At 37.1% G+C, this 23,960-nt stretch overlaps 2 protein-coding genes and 1 pseudogene across 2 annotated transcripts; all 3 read left to right on the top strand.

Moving 5' to 3' along the window:
* Window positions 1-1,691: 1,691 nt before the first annotated feature.
* LOC138804578 (regenerating islet-derived protein 3-beta-like) lies at window positions 1,692-10,986 on the top strand. The gene is made up of 6 exons (XM_069988898.1): window positions 1,692-1,720; window positions 8,765-8,811; window positions 9,150-9,268; window positions 10,208-10,345; window positions 10,567-10,693; window positions 10,919-10,986. The coding sequence occupies exons 1-6, from the start codon at window positions 1,692-1,694 to the stop codon at window positions 10,984-10,986; spliced, it is 528 nt and encodes a 175-aa protein (XP_069844999.1).
* A 339-nt stretch (window positions 10,987-11,325) lies between these two features.
* LOC138804602 (eukaryotic translation initiation factor 3 subunit E pseudogene) lies at window positions 11,326-16,034 on the top strand (annotated as a pseudogene).
* A 1,406-nt stretch (window positions 16,035-17,440) lies between these two features.
* LOC138804577 (regenerating islet-derived protein 3-beta-like) lies at window positions 17,441-19,692 on the top strand. The gene is made up of 5 exons (XM_069988897.1): window positions 17,441-17,516; window positions 17,985-18,103; window positions 18,298-18,435; window positions 19,032-19,158; window positions 19,427-19,692. The coding sequence occupies exons 1-5, from the start codon at window positions 17,441-17,443 to the stop codon at window positions 19,492-19,494; spliced, it is 528 nt and encodes a 175-aa protein (XP_069844998.1). The 3' UTR covers window positions 19,495-19,692.
* The last annotated feature ends 4,268 nt before the right edge of the window (window positions 19,693-23,960 follow it).

The following is a 23,960-nucleotide window of genomic DNA, read 5'->3' as shown; positions in this document are numbered from 1 at the left end:
AGTTCAAGCCCCACGACTGACCAAAAAATAGAAAATTACTGAGAATACCAAATTAATTTTCCAGAAAATTATTGATGTTATTCTTACAAGGTATTAAAGCATGACTTTAAATTGTTAGTATTTATATTAATCATTTTTGAATGCCTATCAAAACACACCTATGTGAATGCCTTGGGTATCTTTGATGACTTGTTATTCTAGAAAGAGTTATTCAACATTACAACAATGATTTCCAACACAAAAATATTATTTTTTCATGCATTTTATTGTTATTACAAAGGTTATATAAGAGGGATTACAGTTACACAAGATAAAGAGTGAATTTTGTTTTGAACAATACCATATTCTTATTTTGTTTTGTTTTGTTTTAATCCAAGAAAACCAATGAACTTTAGTAAGCAGACTTCACTTTAATTGCATAACCTAGTAAATTAGCAATGTTTATGTATATGAGCTACCTTCATTCTTGCATCCAGTTCAAAGGCATTTAAGATGATATAATTTTACTACTTGCAAGTAGAAAAGCACAGGTTGATGACACTGATGTATTTCATGCTTTAGTACCAGATCATTTGTCAAGTCTCCATTCCGTGGTCCATCAAAAATTGGCTATATGTTAACATTTAGTAATTTTATGAAGGTTAAGATTTCACCATCATTTATATAGGCCATAAGATTCCACAAGTATCTAAAATCTGAGGATGCCAGAGTGAATACCAGAGTGAACTCAATACCAGAGTGAACTGGGTCCTATTGCTGATTCTTCTTGCACAGAAGTTTCTGGAAGGACGATCAGTTCATTTGCAATTCCTTAACATCCTGGATGGAATACCGACTCCATGGAATTTATATCTTGCTTCAATGTTGAAGCACCATATTTGAATATTTACTCCTTATATTGGTGACAATAAATAAGCAAATATTCAATTGCTAATTCACTTGGATTTCAGTTCAAAGAAAGATATACACATATTGATTATTGTGAGTTATTTAGGGTTCATCAAAAGTCCCCTGATAATATTTATATTATTTAATTAACCAAGAGTAAATATTTGAAAACCTTTTACTGGCATAATTTGTTGCGTGGTTTGCCATCACTGCTTTAAGTTCCCGGAACAGGCAATATGATACAGGGTGGGGAAAGCCCAAACTTCATCTGCACCTGGGGATAGATCTTGCCTGCTAACAGGAAAAGGTATCATCTTTAGTGCTTGCCAGACTTTGCCAGTAAGTATTTCCTCCACTTGCTGAGAATATTCTAGAATCTATGCCAAGCAGTGCCCATGACTTCTGACTGGAATACACATTCCAGTTATAAATTTCAATGTTCCTCATTCAAGTCCCCTTATAAAAGCCTCAGTTTATATCCAGTGCTGACAGACCATCTCAGATCCTTGCAACACAGGTAAGTGGAGATGCATTGGGATGAGATTCCTAGAAGGGGCTTTATTGCAGATATATAGAAGAAACTATATTAGTGACCCTATATTCAAAGAACATAGGAATTCCAAGAATAAAAGGAGTGAAGAAGGGTAAGAAGAGAATGTACAATACCCACTAATTCAATATTTGCAAAAAGATACAGTCAATATATCCTTTCTTGACTTCACAAGGAAGTCAGATCTCTGCCTATCCTCTGTATGGTCTCCATTCCTTCAGGGCTTCTGATTTTCTCCTTTCTCTCAGACAAGATGCTGCCTCCTACAGCCCTCCCCAGAATGTTTGGGATTTGCTGTCCTTCATGCTGCTCCTATCTCAGGGACAAGGTGAGGTTCTCTTCATCTGGCACTGGTTTCTCTAATATGGTTCACATTCAAGAGGAAGAATAATTGGAGTATCTCATGTAGTAATGGTGAGGAGAATCCATACACTAGGAAATTGTCTACAGTCCTGCCTTCTTCCTGCCTTTCTTCAAGTTATTGGTGGTGGATCCACCACAGTCATCCAATATCAACACGAAGAAAGTGATATCTAATTCATTAGGGTATTTTCACTTATTGGTGGGTTGTAGAAGGAAAGTAGGAAAAACTACTATTAAGAGGTAGAAAAAGAACAGCCATGCAAGAGAGAATGTTATATCTGTTAGCATGTAGTAAGTGGGCAGTAGACAATGGAGTAGAAAAGAAGCAGAAATGAAAAACAGATGCTCCTCCACATACTAAGACATCTATTTTGATATACAGAATTTCTTCAGATAGAGAATAAAAGGACTTTTTTCTTCAAAGACAGGTTTCATAAACATTCCTTCCCTGACTGACCACTTAATTCCCATTTTCACATTACTATTCTGTGTTTGTCTCCCTCCATCCTAGGTGGGAACTCTGTGAAGAGACTATCCACTCATCAGCTGTCCCAAAGGCTCCCAGGCCTATGCCTCCCACTGCTCTGCCTTGTTTAGGATGCCCAAATCCTGACTGCTGCAGATGTGAGTACTGAGAGATGGGAAAGAGTTTTGTTAGACAGTGGCTCACAGGGAAAGTAGCCTAAAAACATCACCACTGTTTGCTGGGAGATGTCCACCTTTTTTATTTCAGATAACATCATTCGTTCCCACCTCATCCCCATCTTTCCTTTAGTGATCTTTTCGATTTCTCCTATTCCCATCCCTTCTTTTCCCAGTTGGCTTGCCAAAAGCGGTCAAGATACCTTGTGTCTGTGCTGAGTGGGGCTGAGGCCTCCTTTATGTCTTCTCTGGTCAAAAGCACTGCAAACAGCTACCAATATGTCTGGATGGGGGCTCCATGATCCCACACTGTAACTCTCCATCATCTTCTCTTTATTATGTCTGAAGGGATTGTTTTGCCATAGGCTCACTCTTCTATTCATACATGAGCAAAAGCACAGAGGATCTGGAGCTGAGATACTGGGTAACATTTGGGAGTAATGATAAGTACTGGAGAATAATTACAAAGCTGAGTTCTATGGAGACCTCTAGGCTTCACATAAATTTAGTGTGCCTGTTGTTAATTAGCATGCAATTATTATATGAAATATTGGAAACCATTTATCTGAACTCCAGGGGCTCTAAATTTACTCTTGTGAAAGAGTCTTAATTGAAGATAAGATCCATAATTTCTTTCTAAAGAATAGATATTGTCTTTGAGGCACAGAGGGATTTGCAAATATCAGTCATATATACTGATACTCTTGTCATATACATATAAAGGAATACTTAAGTTATACTTCATTCAGTGTTCTTCTGATAATTTAGTGGGATTTCCAAATACAAGTAAAGAATGTAAGAAGAATAACCCACTTAGGGGCTCATAGCAGGACATGGATAAGTAGACTGGAATTAAATCCAGGGTTACAGCTAGAAGATCCTTCATCAAGTTTCTAATGTTCACTAACTTCCTTTGTTGGCTTATTCTCCTATACAGGGTGAAGAACCCAATGGAAGTGGATGGGAATGGAGTAACTCTGATGTACTAAACTACTTTAATTGGGAGAGGAATCCTTCCACTGTCTCAGACCATGGTTACTGTGGGAGCCTGTCAAGATTCTCAGAATCAGGGCATCCCTCCTGATCAGTGATCTTCCCTTCCCCCACACCCCTAGCCTGCACTTCATGGACCCTGGTGTGCTAGGTGATGTATTCTAAACTTGATTTTGTTCATGTCCTCTCATAACTGGTTTTTTCTTAAGTGTCCTTTCTATAGAGTGAATCATGGTTGAAGAAACAAAGCTAAAACCTAGCCCTTTATCTGATTTATTTATTCTTTATATTCCCAAGACTCACTTTCCATGTTGTATTCATTTTACCTTCTTATTTTCCTCTCTCTCCAGGATTTCTAAAGTGGAGGGACGTTCACTGTGATGTTCAATTACCCTATGTCTGTAACTCAAGAGCTAAATGTGTGGAAACTCATCAGGTGGCTTTCTTAAGGAGCTCTCTATTGACTATTTACCAAGTTTGAAGTCTCACTCAAGAAGTTCATGTACTTCCCACATTGCCAATCTTGACACCCCATTCAGTCTTTCTAGCCACTTTCCTTCCCTCCAACCTTCTTCTATCCTCTATCTGTATTGTTGTGACCTGAGGAAAGAGAACATTAATAATTTTGTTTTGGTTTACAACATTTATATTCTTGTTTTTATATTGTGGCTTGCTGGGAAAGGAACTCTGGGACTTGCTTCTTCCACATTCTACCCACATTTAAATGTAAATACATAATAATTAAATACCCTGTGGTGAAAGGATAGCTCTAATTAATAAAGATGGCACTATTTATAGGTGTAGAAATTGCTCTTCTAAAAGCTGTGAGATAGTGATATCCTATGTCAATCAACCAGTTAGTATGGTGGTCCAGGTCTACAATCCCAGCTTTATGGGAAGCCATTGGTAGGAGGATCATGGTACAAGTATGTTCCAGGAAAACTGAAACCTAATTTGAATTATAAGAAAACAATAAAGGGCTAGGGGTATACATTGCTAGGTATAATATTGCCCTACTATGCATAAACTTCTGAGTTCAAACCTAGTTCTACTGAAGGATCAACACAGAAAAACAAAACAGTAAAAATGCTTTAGTTAATGTCAGCAGAAAGATTCTTGAACTTTGCTTCTTCCTTTATCAAGGAAAAAAATCTGAAGATGAATTTAAATCATTAACAGTTTGGGGTCTAACCCAAGGTTGAAGTAGTATGGCAGAACCTTTTGATGAATTTTACAAAGGCAGTAAGTTCAGAACCCTTTCATTGCTGTTCACCGGGTATAGACATATCTAGAACCAGATACTCTGAAGAATATCTCCAAGATAACTCTGAGAATGTCTGAATGCTAGGTTTGGAGGAGTATTCATAGTGACAGACTCCTGAAGATCAATGTCCTAGTAAAGACCCAGCAATTTCATAGGGTGTGTATCCAGGGAACCACTAAGTTCTGATAATAAAGGGCCAAGAATCATCTCCTCATGGCTCTAAGGGTGGAGGAAAGCAATCAGTTGGTACCAGCCTAGAATATTCTCTTTTATGAAGGCTTAGTTCTAGTAAAATATATCTATCATATCTTTGGTAAAATATCTGACTATAGCCTCCTCCACCTTTCCAGTCTGCTGTAATGGTAAGTGAAATACTGAAAGAATTGTGAAACATGGACTCTATATCATGGGGAGATTTTAGGAAATTCTAAAGGCAACAGGGATAGCAAAAGTGAATTTCTTCAGTAAGTAAAATGAACATGTCCCTACTGAGAAAACACCCTTTCCTTTTCATACTATACCATATAATCAGTGATTCAATAGAAAATATAAAACTTGTTTTATGAAAAGGAAGGAGTTTGAGGGTTGGGTGCTGAAGGCTCATGAGTATACATCTAGCCATGCAGGATAAGATCTATAGGATTATGGTTTAAAGCCAGCCCCGGCTGAAAAGTCAGAAAGATTCTATTTCCAATTAACCAGCGAAAAGCTAGTCTGGAGACATGGGTCAAGTTTTACAGCACAAGCCCTGACAAGGCCTGAATCAACAACCCAAGATAGAGTATAAGACAAAGTTCAAGCTTCAGGACTGTGTGAAAACACACACACACACAAACACACACACACACACACACACACACACACACACACACACACACATTAAGAATGGTGAAAGTAAATAACAAAATTCATCTTATATATGGTGTATGTTGTAAAGAAATAGATAATGGTGAGGAATTAAGTACACTTATGTTAGTAAGGGATCTAAAGCAAAAAAAACCCCACAAAGAACAAAAACATAGAAAACAGGAATGAGAAACATAAAGGTAACAGAGAAACACAACTTTATGATCGAATAAAAGGTGCTACAAATTAGCACAATACACAAAAATGGAGGGAGTATCTTTTATTGCTCATAATCAATGATATTCTACTAAGTAAAAAACATTGGAGTTTAAAGATTTGGTGACTTCCCCTACACAAATACAAACAGAAAACTGGTTAGAAATGCAGAACAGAATATTAAAGTTTTGAGAGGTAGCTATAATGGTAAAACTTGTGTAAAACAAGGTTATTGGAAAGAGGAAAATAAAAGCTTTAAGAAACAGTGGAAATTTACTTTCCGAAATGAATAGGCATGCCGGACACTCCACCTAGGTCCAGGAATCTCACTGAGAACCAACTGGATAAAAACTACAAAGAAATAAAGAAAAAAAATGAACAAATTAAATTTAAGCTGTACAACACCAAGGATAAAGATAATCTTGTAGAAGCCAGAACATTAGAAGTTAGTTTACTTACCCCTGTAGACTAAGCATAATAATTAGACTTCTCTTCCATTAACATGAAGGAAAATCAACTGTGGGATGTGTTCAAAACAAAGCAAAAATGACCAAACTAGAATTTTGTAGACCATAATAATATCATTTAGAGCTAAACAAAAGGAGAAGACTGGGTGAGGGGGGATAAGTCTATAATCGTAGGTAATTGGGACTAGGAGCAGGATGTTGTTCTAGTCAAAGAGAGCCACTGAAATAATAGAGAGATACTGAAAATACAAAACAAAAACAAAAGGGTAAGGGTTTACTAGTATGGAAGAACAGGTGCTCAGTTTGCTTCCTAGATTCTATCCATAGGATCTCAAAGGAGTGTAGGGTTAGAGGAGGAAATAAAGACTTTACCTGGTAAACAACATCTGAAAGAATCCATCTGCATTAGACCTGCTCCACAAGATAGGTCAGTAAATGTATCCAGGGTGTCTTGAATAAGGGAAAGGATAGAGGTTCAATAACACGCATGTGTTGATGAACTGTATTAAAAGGTATGAAAAAGGAACAAGGAGCTATGTATTCAATTTTTAGAATAAGTAAAAAGATAGCTATTACTTAACAGAATACAAATAATAGGCTTGGGGGCATTCAGCACAAGAATAATCAAAATGTGCGACAGTAATGTTATGTAATATTGAGAAATAAATTTTTATATAATTATTTCAGAGTTGTATTTTTCTTATAGGCATAATTAAATTATGATTGGACCATGATACACTTACTGAGTTCGATAGATGTACTATTTATGTAGTAAGATATATATATATATATATATATATATATACATATATATTGCTTTATTTTCTTCTTTTCTTTGGTGTGAAAAGACTAATTTCCCCAACTTCTGGATTTTGCTGTTTTTGCTTATGCGTTCCAACATCAAAGCTGTCTCATCTAATTTATTTCCATGAAGTAAATGTTAAACACTAATCATGCACTCTAAAACTATGCACACCTCAGGGTGCTCTTCCATTTTTCAAAATTACTGAAGACACCAAATTACTTTCCCAATGAATTATTTGTATTTATATGACTATACATAAAACAGAAGTTTAAATCTCATTTATTAACTACTGGCATTGAACATTTTTGAGAAATGTCAATAAAATACACCTTTGTGAATAACTGGAATTTGTTCATTAACCCATTTCCATTTCACATGCAAATAGTGAATTGCAACTTATCGTTAGAACTGGTATTTTTGTTTGTTTTGCTTTATAACTAAACACAACCAAATGACTTCAAACCTGATCAGATAGTGAGGAAATCCCTCTGACACAGCACCATGGTAAACTCGATCTGCTTGTTCAGTTCTCCATCAGCGAGGTGTTTGGAAGGCAGCTCTGTTTGCCTGTGTTTCCTGAGAATCCTGGCTGAAATTTTGATGCACAAGCAGAATTTACAACTTACTATAAAGAGGAAGCAGCAAACAGAATAGTTACTCCTTCTCATGGTATCAATACTGCTATTCTATCAGGTAGTAAATATATCCTCTTTTTTTGTCGGTCGTGGTGCCTGAATTCTGGGCCTGGGTGCAGTCCCTCATCTCTTCCACTTGAGCTACAGAGCCACTTCCAGCTTTTCTGCTTATGTGGTGCTAAGGAATTGAATCCAGAGCCTCATGCACTCAATGCAAGCACTCTACCACTGAGCCATTTTCCCAGCCCCAGGTAGTAAATATATTTAAAGCCTAACATACTGGTATTTCACTACTGAACTTACTTAAATATTATCACTAGGTATAAAGTAAGATATGTGAAAGCCTATAGATGTACGTTCTGTTGGGTTGAATCAAAATCCACTGCTGATACATATTATAATTTACTATGCACACTTTTCATATTTTCAAAACCTTGTATCAACATCATTAATAGCATGTATGTCATCACAGTGTTATGTTTCCAGAACAAGAAATCTGATACAGGATGAGGAAAGTTTAAACTTTACCTGCACCTGGGAACAGAGCAGGCCTGCTAATGGGAAAAGACAACATCTGTGGTTATTTCCAGGCTTTACCAGAAAACATCTCCACTTGATGGGAATCTCCTGGAGTCCATGATAAGCAGTACACATGACTCTAGACATGCATATGCATTCCTGCAATTCATTTCAATGTTCTTCCCTCAGGTTCTCTTATAAAAGCCCCATTCTTTCTTCCTTGAAAACCATCCCAGATTCTTGCAACACAGGTAAGTAGAGGTGCATCAGGATGAGATTGTTAGACAGGACATTTTCTCTATACATTTGAAGAAGATCACAAAGTGCAGGAATTCATTGAACTGGTAATGTTGCCTATAGGAGCTATTAGAGGTTGTACATTCCACCATTTATACAATAATTACAAAATTAGTTAGATGTGATCACGGTCAATGCTTCCTTTCAGGACTACATCAGAGAAAAAGAGCTGAGACAGAAGGAACTTTGTGTGTTCTCTCTAAGGCCTCCTGTCCTTGAGTGACTCTAGATTTCCTCTTCAATCAACTATAGGACCCAGACTCTCATGGCATTTTCTAGCATGTACTGGATGCTGCTGTGCCTGATGCTACTATCCCCGGTGCAAGGTAAAATTTCTCTGACTAGCCCTGTATTCTCTGTGAATATTCACAATAACAATGAGGAATGATCAGAGTGTCCCATTTAGTAATGTTGAATAAAATCTACTGCAAACAACAAAATTGTTTGAAACTCCATTCTACCTTATATCATGTCCCTAATGGTGGACCTATTACAATTGTCTATCATCAATTGAATGAAACGAACTTCCAATTTGTCAGAATGCTCTAACTAGTGGAGAGTTAAAGAAATAGAAGACAGGCTTCATAAAAATTCTCTGAGCTGACATCACCACACATCTTCATTCTTCATTTTACTTCATTTTCTTTATCTCCATCCCCACTAGGTGAGGACCCACGGAAGGACCTGCCTTCTCCAAGAATCAGTTGTCCCAATGGTGCCCAGGCCTATTCCTCCCACTGCTATGCCTTGTTTAAGACACCAAAATCCTGGACTAAGGCAGATGTGAGTTCAGAGAGGTGGGGTTAGGGATAGGGACAAATAAGGATATTAGGGAGAATACAAGATCTCAAACTTCAAACTTCAGCTGTTCCTTGGGACTTACATAAATACTTTTTTATTGTGAAAATGCCATACAGAGGGGTTACAATTACATGGGCAAGATAATGAGTACATTTCTTATCAAGCATTGTTGCCTCCTCCTTTGTTTCCCCTTCCCATCCCTTCCTATCTCCCCCACACATACCCCCTCCCCTACCCCTGCCAAAGTTGTAAAGTTTGTTTTTTGACATAACGATTTGTACATCTCATTGTTGCTATGGGTCCAGCTGTATCCCTATTTAAACAATTTGGTTTTTCCTTTCCCCTCCACAAATTATACCAACATCAAATACAGTGAAAACAGAGCTTATTCTCTGGGGGAGGGACATACAAAGCAACAAAGAAATCATCTTATAAATATGTTAGAAAAAATCACATGAAAGCAAAAACATTTGAATACTTATCTTGGGGTTCCTTTCACTTAACATCAACTTATTTGATCTTTTCTGCTTGACTCAGACATATACTAGTTACTGAAAGTAAGGGAAACCATGGGACCTATGTTTCTTTGGACCTGGCTTACTTCACTTAATATAATTTTTTCCAAGTCTTTCCATTTCCTAAAAAATGGGGCAATGTCATTCTTTCTAATGGAGGCATAGAATTCTGATGGAGGCATAGAATTCCATTGTGTATATATAACACATTTTCTTGATCCATTCATCTACTGAGGGGCATCTGGGTTGGTTCCATATCTTAGCTATGGTAAATAATGCTGCAATAAACATAGTTGTGCTGGGAGCTTTAGTTTTATATCTGGGTTAATATTTGTGTCATGAAGAGACAGCTACATCTAATCTGACCTTCTTCAAGTTACCTTTCATTCTGTCCCTCATTTAACAGTTGGCTTGTCAGAAGCGGCCCTCTGGCCACCTTGTGTCCGTGCTCACTGAAGCTGAGGCATCCTTCGTGTCATCTCTGGTGAAGAGTACTGTGAACAACTACCAATACATATGGATTGGACTCCATGACCCTACACTGGTGAGATCCCATTGTCTTCTCTCTATTATCTCTCCAGTAGCTAATATGCTCCAGGCACACTCTTCTGGAAGGACATGAGATCAGAGACTTAGAATAATATTTTGGGTAAAGAAAAGTCCTGAAGAACAAGTGAAAAGATGAATCCAGGGTCCCAGCTAATATATCCTGCATGCAGATTCTAAAGTCCATTAACTTTCCTTGCTGGCACTTTCTCTATATAGGGACAATCACCCAATGGAGATGGATGGGAGTGGAGTAATTCTGATGTGTTAAACTTCTTCAACTGGGATAGGAATCCTTCTACTGCCCCAGACCGTGGTTACTGTGGGAGCTTATCAAGTAACTCAGGTAAGAAACATAGGAACCATCACTGACCAGCCATCTCTCCTTACCCTGTATCCTGGGGCCTGCCCTTAGAAGCTAAAATGATACAATATGTATTTAATCTCTCTCATCTTTTCTTATATCTGTTTTCTTTGAATATCCTTCCTTACAGAGTGAGTCACTAGTCAATGTGAGGATACTAATCTCTACCTTCCTATTGTAATTACAGTACATCTTCTCTTTCTCCAGGATTTCTGAAATGGAGAGATGTTCAGTGTGATGTGCAATTACCCTATGTCTGCAAGTTCAAAGGATAGGCAGGTGGGACCTGAGAAGCCAAGTTTCTTAAGAATATTGACTTTAGACCAAATGCAAATCTCAACTGGAATGACATTTCTTCCCCATATCCAACACTTGATCCGATTTTCCAACCTCTTCCCTCCTCTCCAGCATTCTTTCAATCCTTTGCCTGTGTTATTATTGGTCAGATGATGGTCAGACAAATGCAATAAAAACTTTGTTATTATTTTTCAACACTTGTGCGCACTTTTTTATAATGTGGCTTACTTGAGTGTAGCTGAGTGACTAGAGAAGGAGCTCTGGAATTTCCCTCTTCAAATTCATCTACATCTTAGGAAAATATATGATGATTCACGATGGATTCCACCCAGTGCTCTGTGAGGAGAGGGTGTTCCTGCTTGCATAGTATGGTACAGCGGACAGAGTAGAAATTGCCTTTCCCATGCTCAGTGCCTACATTTATCTTCATTGTTTGATGCACCTAATGTCATTAAGAATTACACCAATCACTTTGGAAATACTCCAAGACATCCATCATAAGATAACATTACATATGTCCTCCAGGCAAAAATAAATCAACAAAGAATCTTGAATATTAAGTAACACTGTAGACCAAAAAGGTCTTAACATGTATCTACAGACGATTTCACTCAACAGCTACAGAATACTCATTCTTCTCAACACAAGTTTCTCCAAAATTAATCACATTTTAGTGTATAAAGCAAGTTTTTACTAACATGAAAAATTGTCTTAACCCCGTGTGTTCTATCACATCACAACAAAATAAAACTACAAATAAACAAAAAAGAACTATAGACAATATTCAAATGCAGTGATACTGAACAGCACATGGCTGAGGAAAGTTTATACTTATTAGAGTTCACTTGAAAACCTTTAGACATATCTCAGATGAATAGCTCAATAATGGACCTTAAGCTCCTACAAAAATTTAAAAAACCAAACTCCAAATTAATAGATTGAAAGAAATTATATTAGAGCAGAAATTAATGCACAAGAAACTAAATATGTACAGAGTTAATGAATCAAAAATTAATTCTTTGAACAGATAAACAAGTGATACATTCTTAACCAACTGACCAAAACAAGAAGGGAAAATTACATATTTATAACATTAGAGAGGAAAAAGGTGGTACAAATACAAAGGCCAATAAAATTGTGAAAATAATTAGAGACTTCTTTGAGAACACTTTTTTCTAACAAACTGGAAATTGATACATTTCTAAGCACATTCGACCTACCAAAATTGTGCCGCATCCAATAGCCCTGAAAATGCAAAATTCCCAATACACACTTGAAGCCCATTTCAATTGCACATTATAAAGATCATCTATGTGGTCAAGCAAATTTCATAGTAGAGAGACAAAACTGATTTGGCATATACAAGTAAACATAATGTTACACCAAACAGTACTGCATACAATAAGCAACTATAGAAAGAATCTATACATGCATAAAATAGGTGCAAATTAGATGCTGAAAGGACTTTGATAAAAGTTAGAATGTTTTTATGGTAAAAGCTCTTATTAAATTACTATTACCTTAAAATAATATATCTCAACGTTACAAAGGCTATACAGAATAAACCCATAACATCTAAGATTACCAATAAGACTGCAGTTTCTACTCACATGACTCTTACTCATGTTGTAGTAGAAATGCTAGCAAGATCAATAATGCAAGGGAAAGAAACAAAAGTATATATGTAGGAAATAAATAGGTTTCTGTTATTTCTGTTGTATGATCCTAAGAAAACCCCAAAGACTCTTAGAATTGATAATCAAATTCAGGATATAAAATGTAAAAACAAAAAATAGAAACTATTCTGTACCCCATTAATGACTGTTTGAGAAAGAAATTAAGGAAGCAGTATCATTAGCAACAACCTCAAAAAAGTGGTAAATCCAACTTATGGGTGAGAATGGTGTATAATGAAAAATTTTAAATTCTGAAGAAGTTGTTGAAGACACTAAAAGATGTAAAGACAGTTCATATTCATGGATATGCATATTATGAAAAGGGCCATATTATTACAAATGATGTATATACACAGTGCAATTCCTCTCTACAAAAATATTAAAATGCACTCTTTAGCATAAAATAATCCTTAACAAAATGAACAGTGAAAGCAATAACATTATGTCTAATTTAGAACAAACTGAAAAGCCATCTTAATAAAATAACATGGTATTAGTATAAAAGTAAACATATAAACTGATGGAACAGAATAAAAGACTCAAATAAACCCATGCCTATTTAGCAATAGAGTCTCTATAAAGGTAGCAAAAAAATGGGTAAAATACAGCCATTTTGACAAACAGTTCTAGGCACATTCAGAAAGTCAAAATTAGACTCCTATCACTACCCATGATTAAAAATACCTAAAAATGTTCTAAAGACATTAATGGAACATCATAAGCTTTGAAAATACTGGAAGAAAACAGAGAAAACATACTTCAGGATAGTAAAATAAGCAATAATTTCCTAAGTAGGATATCAATAGTTTATAAAACCCAAACAAGCTTTAACAAGTGAAACTAAACTGAATTAAAAAGATTTTTCACAGCAAAGAAAACTATTAGCAGCATGAAGAAACAATTTACTGAATAGGAGAAAATTTTTGAAAAAATCTTCATCTGAAAATAGAGAATATATAAAGTGCTAAACACTATACACTAAAACAATATGTAATCTAGTCAACAATAGGCAAGTAAGGTGAAAAAGAAAAAAAACTTAAACAAACAGAAGTGCAAATGGCCCTAAGCCAGTCTAGGTGACATAGCAAGGTTCAACCTTTGAATCAAAGATCACTATTTATTCAAATTTAGTGGATTGCATCAAAGGACATCCTGTTAATTGAAATAGGCTATACATAGAAAGACAGGCCTCCCCTAAGTATGGAACCATTAAAAATGACTGAAAATAAAAGAGAAACTATTAAGAAATAAGACTAGAAGTTAAGGGAAGAGAAAAGAAAATGAAGAGAGAAATAATAGTTGGGCTAGATTGTCAGAATATATATTGCTTAACACAGTGAAACTCATTAATTTGTTTAATTTATATTGATCGATTTTGAAAATATATCATCTAGAACTGTGTGAATAATTTGTCTTTCAGACCATTACCCAATACAAAGCATCTTCTATGAGAAGAGTAAGTTACAAATCAGTGTTAAACTTGTTTTTTGTTTTTTCACAAGATAACTCCTGCACTTCATCATAAAACTTCCTACTTAGTCAGAGAGACTATAAACTAGGGAAGTTCATTACTAAGATTTACTTAATTACCTACCCTGCTTCATCAACTTCAGGGCATTGTAAAATGATGATATATGTTTTTTATCTACTTATAAGTGTATGAACATGAAAGGACACATGTTAATGACACTGCCTTATTAATGCTAAAGTACTAAATCATTTACACATCATTTCTTTTACACCATAAGAACAAATCTCCACACAATGAAAATAGCAAGTAACTGGGAGGGGCCACGGGAAACTCATAGATAATAATTCTGCGGTGAGACTGGAGTGGACACTCCAGTCTCTTCAGCAGAGAAGGTGACTCTTTCATTAGTCTTTGTTTTCTTCAACAACCCCAGGAGTCACCATAATATTATTAATCAAGTCTTCCTTTACCAGCCACAGTACTTTAATGCAATTCAGAAGAAGTATGTACATATTCTCCTTATTTGTCCACTACACTCCTATCAAAGATGTTAGCAAGTGCTGAAAGAGCTAGTAAAAATTATTCAACAGTCTTACACATATAAAGACCCAATTGCCAAGTTTGTGGAATGCTTGAATGCTAACTTGTACTTTGATGGGGTTCAGAAAAAGCAGAAGGAATGTGAATTGGTGCTTGTGAATGACTTCTTTTTAGTGACTTTTCTTGACGATTTCACTCAGAATGCCTGTCTACTCATATTTGAGACTTTTTATCAAGTTCATCAGTGTACAAGCATTATTATAGTGTCAGATAAACTTGGTAGGGCTCCAGAGGAACCTGAAAGGCAGATTGTGAATTTGATTTTAAAAAACGCAGGTCTGGATGCCAAGATTGATTATAAATTAGGGCATGTATTTATTGGTAACAATGTAGTATCACCCTATCAGCAAATGATAGAAAAGACCAAGAAGCTTGTTTTTATAAGCCAGATGTTGGCCATGAAGATTGAAAAGAAACTTAATCAGAATAGTAGGTCAGAGGCTCCTAACTGGGCAACCCAAGATTTGGGTTTCTTTTTTTTTATTTTAATTTTTATTTTTTGTGAGCATACTGTGCAGAGGAGTTACAATTACATGGGTAAGATAATGAGTACATTTCTTACCAAGCATTGCACCCTCCTCCTTTGTTTACCCTTCACATCCCTTTCCAGCCTCCCCCCCCGCCCCCCACCCAATCCTCCCCCCACACACACACACCAAAGTTGTAAAGTTCGTTTTCGACATGACAACTTGTACTTCTCATTGTTGCAACAGGTCCACCTGTATTCTTAAATGACTTGTTTTTCCCCATCTCCTCCACAAATTATACCAACATCAAATATAGTGAAAGCAGGTGTTATACTGTGGGGGAAGATTTGGGTTTCTATTGAAGAATTATACATAAGGAAGAAGCATACAGGAAAGACAAAATATTCAAATAGGCAATGTCATACATTTAGAAGCCAACACACCTGGTATAAATTTTGGAAAATTTGAATAAAAATTGATGGGATTCTTAAAAAATAAAATAGCAGATACTATTTAGTAAAATTATGACTATTAAAGTCATAAACCACAAGAAATACCATTTTAAGAATCACCATTTTATAGGATCATATGCACATAGGTATAGAGCTCTTGTGATCCACACTTATGATCCTCTCCTAAGAATATTCTCCCTTGATCTCACTGTGTGAATGATTAGAGTGCTGTTTAATTAATTATGCCAAAGTATAATTTTTTTTGTATTTTACTAAGATCTTATAATAAAATAATTACTCTCAGATTTCCCACAAAAGAAGTGGCTAGCAGGCAAATGTGTTGGCTATGATTCCTTATAATGCGGATGGAAGGTGAGATATGTTGATACTTTCACAATCGCAGCAACAGTATGAAACTGAAGAATGGTTAATGTGAAGTCAACCTGGGCTATCACATATTGAGATCCTGTCTCTAAAAAATAAGATTTTATCTACAAGATCACCTCTTAATGTGTTTTCCAATATTTGTGTTTTTAATTGTTTATTTGTAGAGATAGCTCTCAGCATGTAACTCAGGTGGCCTTGAACTTGAAATCTTCATACCTCAGCCTCACCATTTCAGGCCCCGCAGATTTGTGTCCCTTATCATACCAAATGACCTTGCAACAATGTTGGATCAGAAAATCTGAGGTATTACTTCTTCCCTTTGTATAAGTATTTCCCTTTCCATAAGTTAATTCATATGCTTATCCCTACCTCAACCAATTTTTACATTTTTGTGTCACTTACTTACAAGACAGAGACTAGCTTGCATAGCCCAAGCTGTACAAACATACTTCTTCTCAGCTACTGATTGCTGAGATTACAGAACTGGTGGGTAAATTTATTTCAAAACTTACTATATTTTTATAAGCATAGGTTATTTTTACAGGTTAATATAAAAAGTTAGTTTTCGCAGGTTGATAAAACCACTGCTGATAATTATTTCCCAGAACAATTCAAGGCCATAAGGCTTTCAAAGTAGTGTAACAACATAATTATCACCTCAGACTACATGGATACTCCTAAATTTCTTGGAACAGAATATCTGCAAAGAGTGAGAAAAGTTAAAGTTCAAACCTCACCTGTACCTGAGAAAAGTAGCTGATCTATTAACAGGAAAGAAGCAACATTAGTTGTTAATATTCTCTTGCCAGGAAGCGCCTCCTCCATTTTGTGGGACTTTCCTGGAATATATGTCAAACAAATTCATGATCTTTGACCTTTATACACAGTCCAGTTATCTATCTCAAAGCACCCTCCCACAGATCCCTTTATAAAAGCCCCAGTGTTTTCTGTGCTGACAAACCATCTTCAGTTCTTGACAGACAGGTAAGCGGGAACTGCATGAAAAGAAAAGCCTGGGTAGATTTTTTATGTTACACATTAAGATTGTGGGAAAGGTGGTCTGCTCAGAGAACCTAAGAGATATGAGAATCAGCAAAGGCTGCCTTTGGAGTCTTAGATGAACAGAGAATATAGATTCTTCAATTCAATTGGAAAATACACAAGGTGATGAATATGATCAACATCAATCTATCTATAAAGGAGTAGACACAGGACAAAAGGCTGGGATCTTTATATCCTCTGTGTGTGTGTGTGTGTGTGTGTGTGTGTGTGTGTGTGTGTGTGTGTGTGTGTGTGTGTGTATCCAGGTCTATGTCTCCCTTTACCTCTCTCCGGTTATTCCTTCAATCATGCTGATGGCTTCCTCACTCACAGACAAGATGCAGCCTCCTTCAACCTTCTCCAGCATGTCCTGGATGCTTCTGTCCTGCCTGATGCTCCTATCTCAGGTGCAAGGTGAGATTTATCGTGCAGTGGATTCCCTGTGAATGGTTCACAGCCAGAATGAGGAGAGTTATGTTACCTTTCTGTCTAATTAGTAATGCTGAAGACAATCCACACATAAGGAAAGCACCTTCAATATCTCTCCTTCATTACTTATAGTGGGACCTTAACAGCTTTCTTTCATCAGTGAAATGAAATAGTTTCTCATTTTGTCTGGTTACTCTGATTTATTGATTTTGGTGGGTTGAAGGCAGGAAAGTGTGGAAAGTCAGTGGAGAAAAAGAGAATAATTGGAGGTCCAAGGTTAAGAACTGGCATATCAAAGTATGATTAGATGAATAAAGATGCCGGCCACATTTACAATAAGAATTTTCCATCCAAAGGGCAGGCCTTAAACAGACTTTACTGTTCATTGTGCTCTCTACTCAATCCTGGGTACTTATTTCATTTCTTCCTTGTCATTATCTCTTTTCACCTCAGGTGAGGACTCCCAGAAGGATGGACCTTCTGCTCGCATCAGCTGTCCCAAAGGCTCCCAGGCATATGCCTCTTACTGCTATGCCTTGTTTAAATCACCCAAATCCTGGACTAGTGCCGATGTGAGTGCTGAGAGGTGGGGCTGAATATGGGTAGTAGGGAGAATACACAATTTTGGACTTCAACCTTCAGCTTTCCTGGGGACTCCAGTAAACATCCTTATCTGCATATCTGAGTTAATATCTATGTCCTGAAGATATACTTACCATTTTCTGACCTTCTCAGGCTCCCTCTCTTTTTTCCCTCCTTTACACAGTTGGCCTGCCAGAAGCGGCCCTCAGGTCACCTTGTGTCTGTGCTCAGTGGGGCTGAGGCATCCTTCGTGTCCACTCTGGTCAAGAACACAGCGACTACCTACCAATATGTCTGGATGGGGCTCCATGACCCCACACTGGTGAGATTTCATCATCTCCTCTTGGTTATTTCAAGTGGTTGTTGTGCCCCACTCTTCTTGCCTGTATTGCAAAAGCCCAGGGACTCTAAAGAAGGCAACCTATGGTTGCCATTTGAGATCAAAAGAAACCTCTGAATCTCTCTGAAGAACAGAGTTCTGTGAAGGTGTCTAGTATTCAGAAGAAATGAATGTGCCTATAGTCAGCTTTGACACAATTTTCAGGAGGTAATGTTAATAAGCAGATGTCTGAAATTCAGGAGATCAGGTCATACACATTGAGATAAGTCTAAGTGAAGATCTGATTTATGTTTTATTGCTATAAAATAAAACACTATTTTTGAGATTCAGAGAAAACCAAAAATGCAGTGCATGTATAAAGAGGAACATATTATTTCAAGTGGTTTGAAGTTCTTCTCATAATTGCGTGGGACCAATCAATGAGATTCTGGTTGAGTATCCCACAGAGGGACAAATCAAAGGTGGAGGCTTTATAGAAGGGTGAAGAAATAGTTCTAAGTCAGAGGTTATGCAGGCAAAGGACCATGGAGGCAGAGAACCAGTGACATTCCATCCTTATGGCTGCATCTTCTGAATAGGGTGAGGAACCCAATGGAGATGGCTGGGAATGGAGTAACTCTGATGTGCTGAACTATCTGAACTGGGAAAGGAACCCTTCCATTTATGCTGATCGTGGTTACTGTGGGACCCTGTCACGAAACTCAGGTAAGAAACTAAAGAGCCACCTCCAACCATTTCCCCCTCCCTACTTTATCTCCCTGTGCCTGTTTCTCCTATGCTGTGGGTATGCAATGTGGGGTTGAATTCTTCCATCTCCTCTCACTCTCCTTTCTTTGAATCTCCTTTCCTATAAAATGTGATACTGAAAAAGATAGAATGGGACTGTAAAGCCTAGGTCAGATCTAATGCTTCACTATGCCACAGAAACTCTACCTCCCCCAATGTTTACTTCATTTCTTTTCTTTCTCTCAAGGATTCCTGAGGTGGAGAGACTATAATTGTGATACACAATTACCTTATGTCTGCAAATTCAAGGGCTAAGAAAATGGGAATCTGCATCCAGCATCACCAAGAAGCTCATCATAGATTAGAGAACAAGTGTGAAGACTAAGAAGGCCATGGTCTTCCCACATCTAGATCTGACTTTCCCTCTTCTCTTTTCTCTATCCAGTTTACAATCTCTTTACCATTGGGGTGGACTCTGGTCAGAAAAATCCATATTAAAGAATTTTTTTCATATTTTTGGCTTTTGTTTTCTGTTTTAGTAGTAAGACTGTGTAGGAGGGTTGAAGGTTTATATGAGGAAGTTCTGGGAATTGCTTCTTCCATTCTACCCAGGCCTAAAGGAATATGCCTGAAGATGCATCCCCATCAATGCTCACAGAGAGGGTCATATTGTCCTCAGATAAATACAGCCCTTCCACCTACACAGCGCCTACCTGTCCTCTTTATGGCACAGCCATACATATTATGTGGTAAAACATGAATGATAGCAGTATCAGGAGAAGAAAAAGAGAAATTCACAGAAGAAAAATATTGAAAGATATTGGTTATTTATTTTCTAAATATAAAGATAAATTTTATGTTTTAGATTCTAGAATCTCAGGGAATACTCAATGAATTAAATAATACAAAAACAAACTTATACATATTGTATTCAACCTACAAAACACCATTGTCAAAGAGCACATCATGAACATGGTCAGAAATGAAAGGAATAGCTTTCCTACATGAAACAAAGACAATTTTTAGACCCACCTTTCCATCAGCAAATATGAGAGGAATTCAACTATTGAATGTGTTCAAATGAATTTTTTAAAAAAACTAGAGACCACAACATTAGTCAAATGTGAAAGCAATACTTTCCTAATAAGCAACATCTGAGAGAATCTGTTTCCAGTAGAGCTTCCTAAAAGTAAGTTAGAAAGTTCTGAATAAAAGACTATAATGATGATCATATAATGCACATTTATGAAATAAAATCATTAAATTATGAGAAAAGTTATGATGAAATACTTTATCGCATTTTTAATTGTGTTGAAAAATATTTGCTTAAAGGAAAAAATAGTTACATTCTATTTTTTTCCTCTTTTTTGTGTGTGAAAATACCATACAGAGGGGTTACAATTACATGGGCAAGATAGTGAGTACATTTCTTATCAAGCATTGTTGCCTCCTCCTTTGTTTCCCCATACCTTCCCTTCCCCTCTCCACCCCCCACCCCCACACCCCCATACCACCACCTCCCCCCACTCCCACTACCCCCACCCCGCCAAAGTTGTAAAGTTCATTTTTTCGACATAACATCTGTATATCTCATTGTTGTAATGGGTCCACCTGTAACACATTCTTTTGGATGTTTATTCAAGTTTAAATGTAGAAGCACCATTATAAAGCAAATTACAATAGTAAGGCTAAATTAAATAATAGACTTCACCTTGTGACAGAGAATCTTAGATTTTAGTACTACTTGAAGGATTGACACAAGTGACTGCATTTTTTTTGTACTTTTGAGACAAGGTTCCATTATGTAGTCAAAGTTGGACTGGAATTTCCCATGAAGCCTAGTGTGAGCTCAAACTCACAATCTTTTCATCACTGCTGTTATTCTAGACACTTCTACCGTATATGTCAGGACACCATTTTTATTCTGACAATTTCCCCATTATTGCTAAACGATTTTATATAAAGATATAACAACAATTTACCCTTTTAGTATTTGTCTTTCTTCACCTGAATTCTTAATCTACCCAATTTTATATCCTATTTTTTTTGGTCAGTCACAGAACCTGAACTCTGGACCTGGGTGCTGTCTCTCAGCTCTTCAGCTCAAGGCTAGCACTCTACCACTTGAGCCACAGCACCACTTCTGGCTTTTTCTGCTTATGTAGTGCTGAGGAACTGAACTAGAGCCTCTTGCATGCAAGGCAAGCACTCTACCACTGAGCCACCTTCCCAGCCCACTAATTTATTTTAAACTTAAATTACACGGTAAAAATAAATACCTACATGCCTATACAAATAATTTTTTCAAGTTGATCAAAATATCTCTAATAATATTTTATTCCTTAACAAAACAAGGAATAACACTTATCAGACTAGAATAAGAGTTTAATTTTTACCAAGAGGTTGTCTGTATACTCCTAAAAGAGAATGTTGGGAAGTTTCAGGCTTTAGCTGTGTGTGGGGAAATCTCTGACCTTAGAGCAGCAGCAAACAGACAACATCTGGACTATTCCCAGACTTTGCCCACAAGAGTCTTGTATTCTTGTTAGACAACTTCTGGAAAGCATGTCAAATACTACTTATGGTCTATCATTCACCTGCAAATGCATCCCAATTATTTCAAAAATCCATATAGGACTAGACACAGGGTAAGGGGTCTCTGTAGGTTCCCTCTATGGCCTGCTGGCATGTGACACTCATTGCCTCCTTGCTTACAGGCAAGATGCTGCCTCCTACGGCCCTCCCCAGAATGTCCTGAATGCTGCTGCCCTGCCTGATGCCCCTGTCTTAGGCACAAGATGAGATTTCTCTGCATCTCACACACTGTATCATGTGGTAATGTTGAGACTCTCACAGCAGGAAATGACCTGCAATTCCTCCCTCTTCCAGCCTTCCTTCTAATCAATTTTTTTAATTCAACATCTTGCCAGGAAGTTCTAATTTCCATCAATCATTTGAAAGAGAAAAGTGTGAAAAATCAGTAATGAACTAAAGGGAAGGAGAAATAGGAGGACCCCATATAAAAACTGTAAGACCAGAGTAGGGGAGTAATGGAATGAAGAAAAAAGTAAAATGAAGGAATGAAAGAAAAAAGTAAAAATGAAATATCTCTCTACATAATGTGGAATAAAAAAAATAAGTAGAAACCTGAAAGCATAGGAAAAGGTAAGAGTGGTCTGAATATTGACTCTACTACAAAAGGTAAGCCTCACAAGCATTGTGTGTACTTGGTGTACCCAAGTACACCACTTTATTGGAGACCCTATTCATTTCATCTAATCCCTCTCTTCATCTTCCCCCACTGCAGATGAAGACTCTGTGACGGACCTGCCCATTGTGAATAACAATTATCTCCAAAGTTCCCAGGCCTTTAAGTTCTATTGTTTTGCATTATTTTGAACACCAAAATTCTGGATAGATGCAGATGTGAGTGCTGCGAGTCATAGGAGTGGAGAGATGAGGACTCCATATCTTTCACACAGTATCACTTCTCCCCTTCATTCCTCAGTGATGCCTTTGGTTACTTCTAATTCTGACCCTCCCTCACATGCTTCCCCTGCCAGAAATGTCTGTGCTCAATGGAGCTGTTATCTCTCAAGTGGTTATTGTGGCCCATGCCCACTCTCCTGTTTTTCTTTTTTTTTCCTCCAGGAAATGTGAGGCTGAGATAGCAGGTGACATTTAAAGCAAAGCAAATTTCTTGAAGCCACCTAAAAATCTGAGTTCTGTGGAGACCAGATGCCAAGGTATCATTAAAGTTAATGTGCATTAAATGAATGAGAATTTTACTCAGTTCTCACTTGAGTTTGATAGATAAGCTTCTGAGGGTCTGTGCATTCTATTCTGAGAAAAATCCTAAGTCAAAAGTCTATGTTTATCTCTTATATATCTAAGATTTTCTTAGATATTCAGATACACTTATTGCTTATCAAATACTATGTTTGAGTGGTTGCAAGATTCTTATGATAATTGTGTAGCAGTTGATAATAGATATTCGTCAGCATGCAAGATGAGTAGAGCAAATTGTATATGGTTAGCTGGGGCAGGGAGAATTATGTGTTCTACCTGAGATTATGTAAGTAGAACTTTAATGACCATTCTCTTCCCATGGCAGCATCCTCTACTCAGTATGGTAAAGAGCTTAATGGATAGGAGTGGAGTAATTCTGATATGCTCAATTACTCTAACTGGGATAGAAATCCTCTCAGTGCCTCAGATTGTGGTTATTGTGGTAGTGTGTCACAAGAAAGAAACAGAGAACCTACTTATGACCAGCCTTTTCTACTCCCTCACCCCTACTTCCTGAGGCTGAGCCACTGGGATTTCTGCTAGGCTAGAAAAATGCAATGAGGTTGGTCTCTATCAACTTCTCTAAAGTGTCATTTGTTTGGATCTCCTGGAACAGGACACCAAGGAGATGAAAGAGGTGCTTTATAGATCAGAATGTTAAGATGCCTCCCTTTTTATATTACAATAGTTACCAATGCCTTTCATTTAACTGCTTCTCTTCTCTCAGAATTTTTGAAGTGGAAAGATGATAGCTGTGATGTGCAATTGCCCTAAGAGATTTCAATACATTTGTGCAGCACGAAATAAGAATAGATATATGGCCAGGACCTGATGGTTCATGCTACTCAGGAGGCTGAAACCTGAGGATCACAGTTTGAAGCTAGCCCAGGAAAAAAAGTCCTTGAGAGGTTTCTCTCCAATTAACACACACACACACACACACACACACACACACACACACACACACACACACACACACACACACACACACA

The sequence above is a fragment of the Dipodomys merriami genome, unplaced genomic scaffold (genome assembly GCF_024711535.1).
Source record: "Dipodomys merriami isolate MVZ:Mamm:240054 unplaced genomic scaffold, mDipMer1.0.p SCAF_37, whole genome shotgun sequence".
In the NCBI taxonomy this organism is placed as follows: Eukaryota; Metazoa; Chordata; class Mammalia; order Rodentia; family Heteromyidae; genus Dipodomys; species Dipodomys merriami.
Note: the sequence above shows the minus strand (reverse complement) of the source record. Positions and strands in the feature narration are given on the sequence as shown.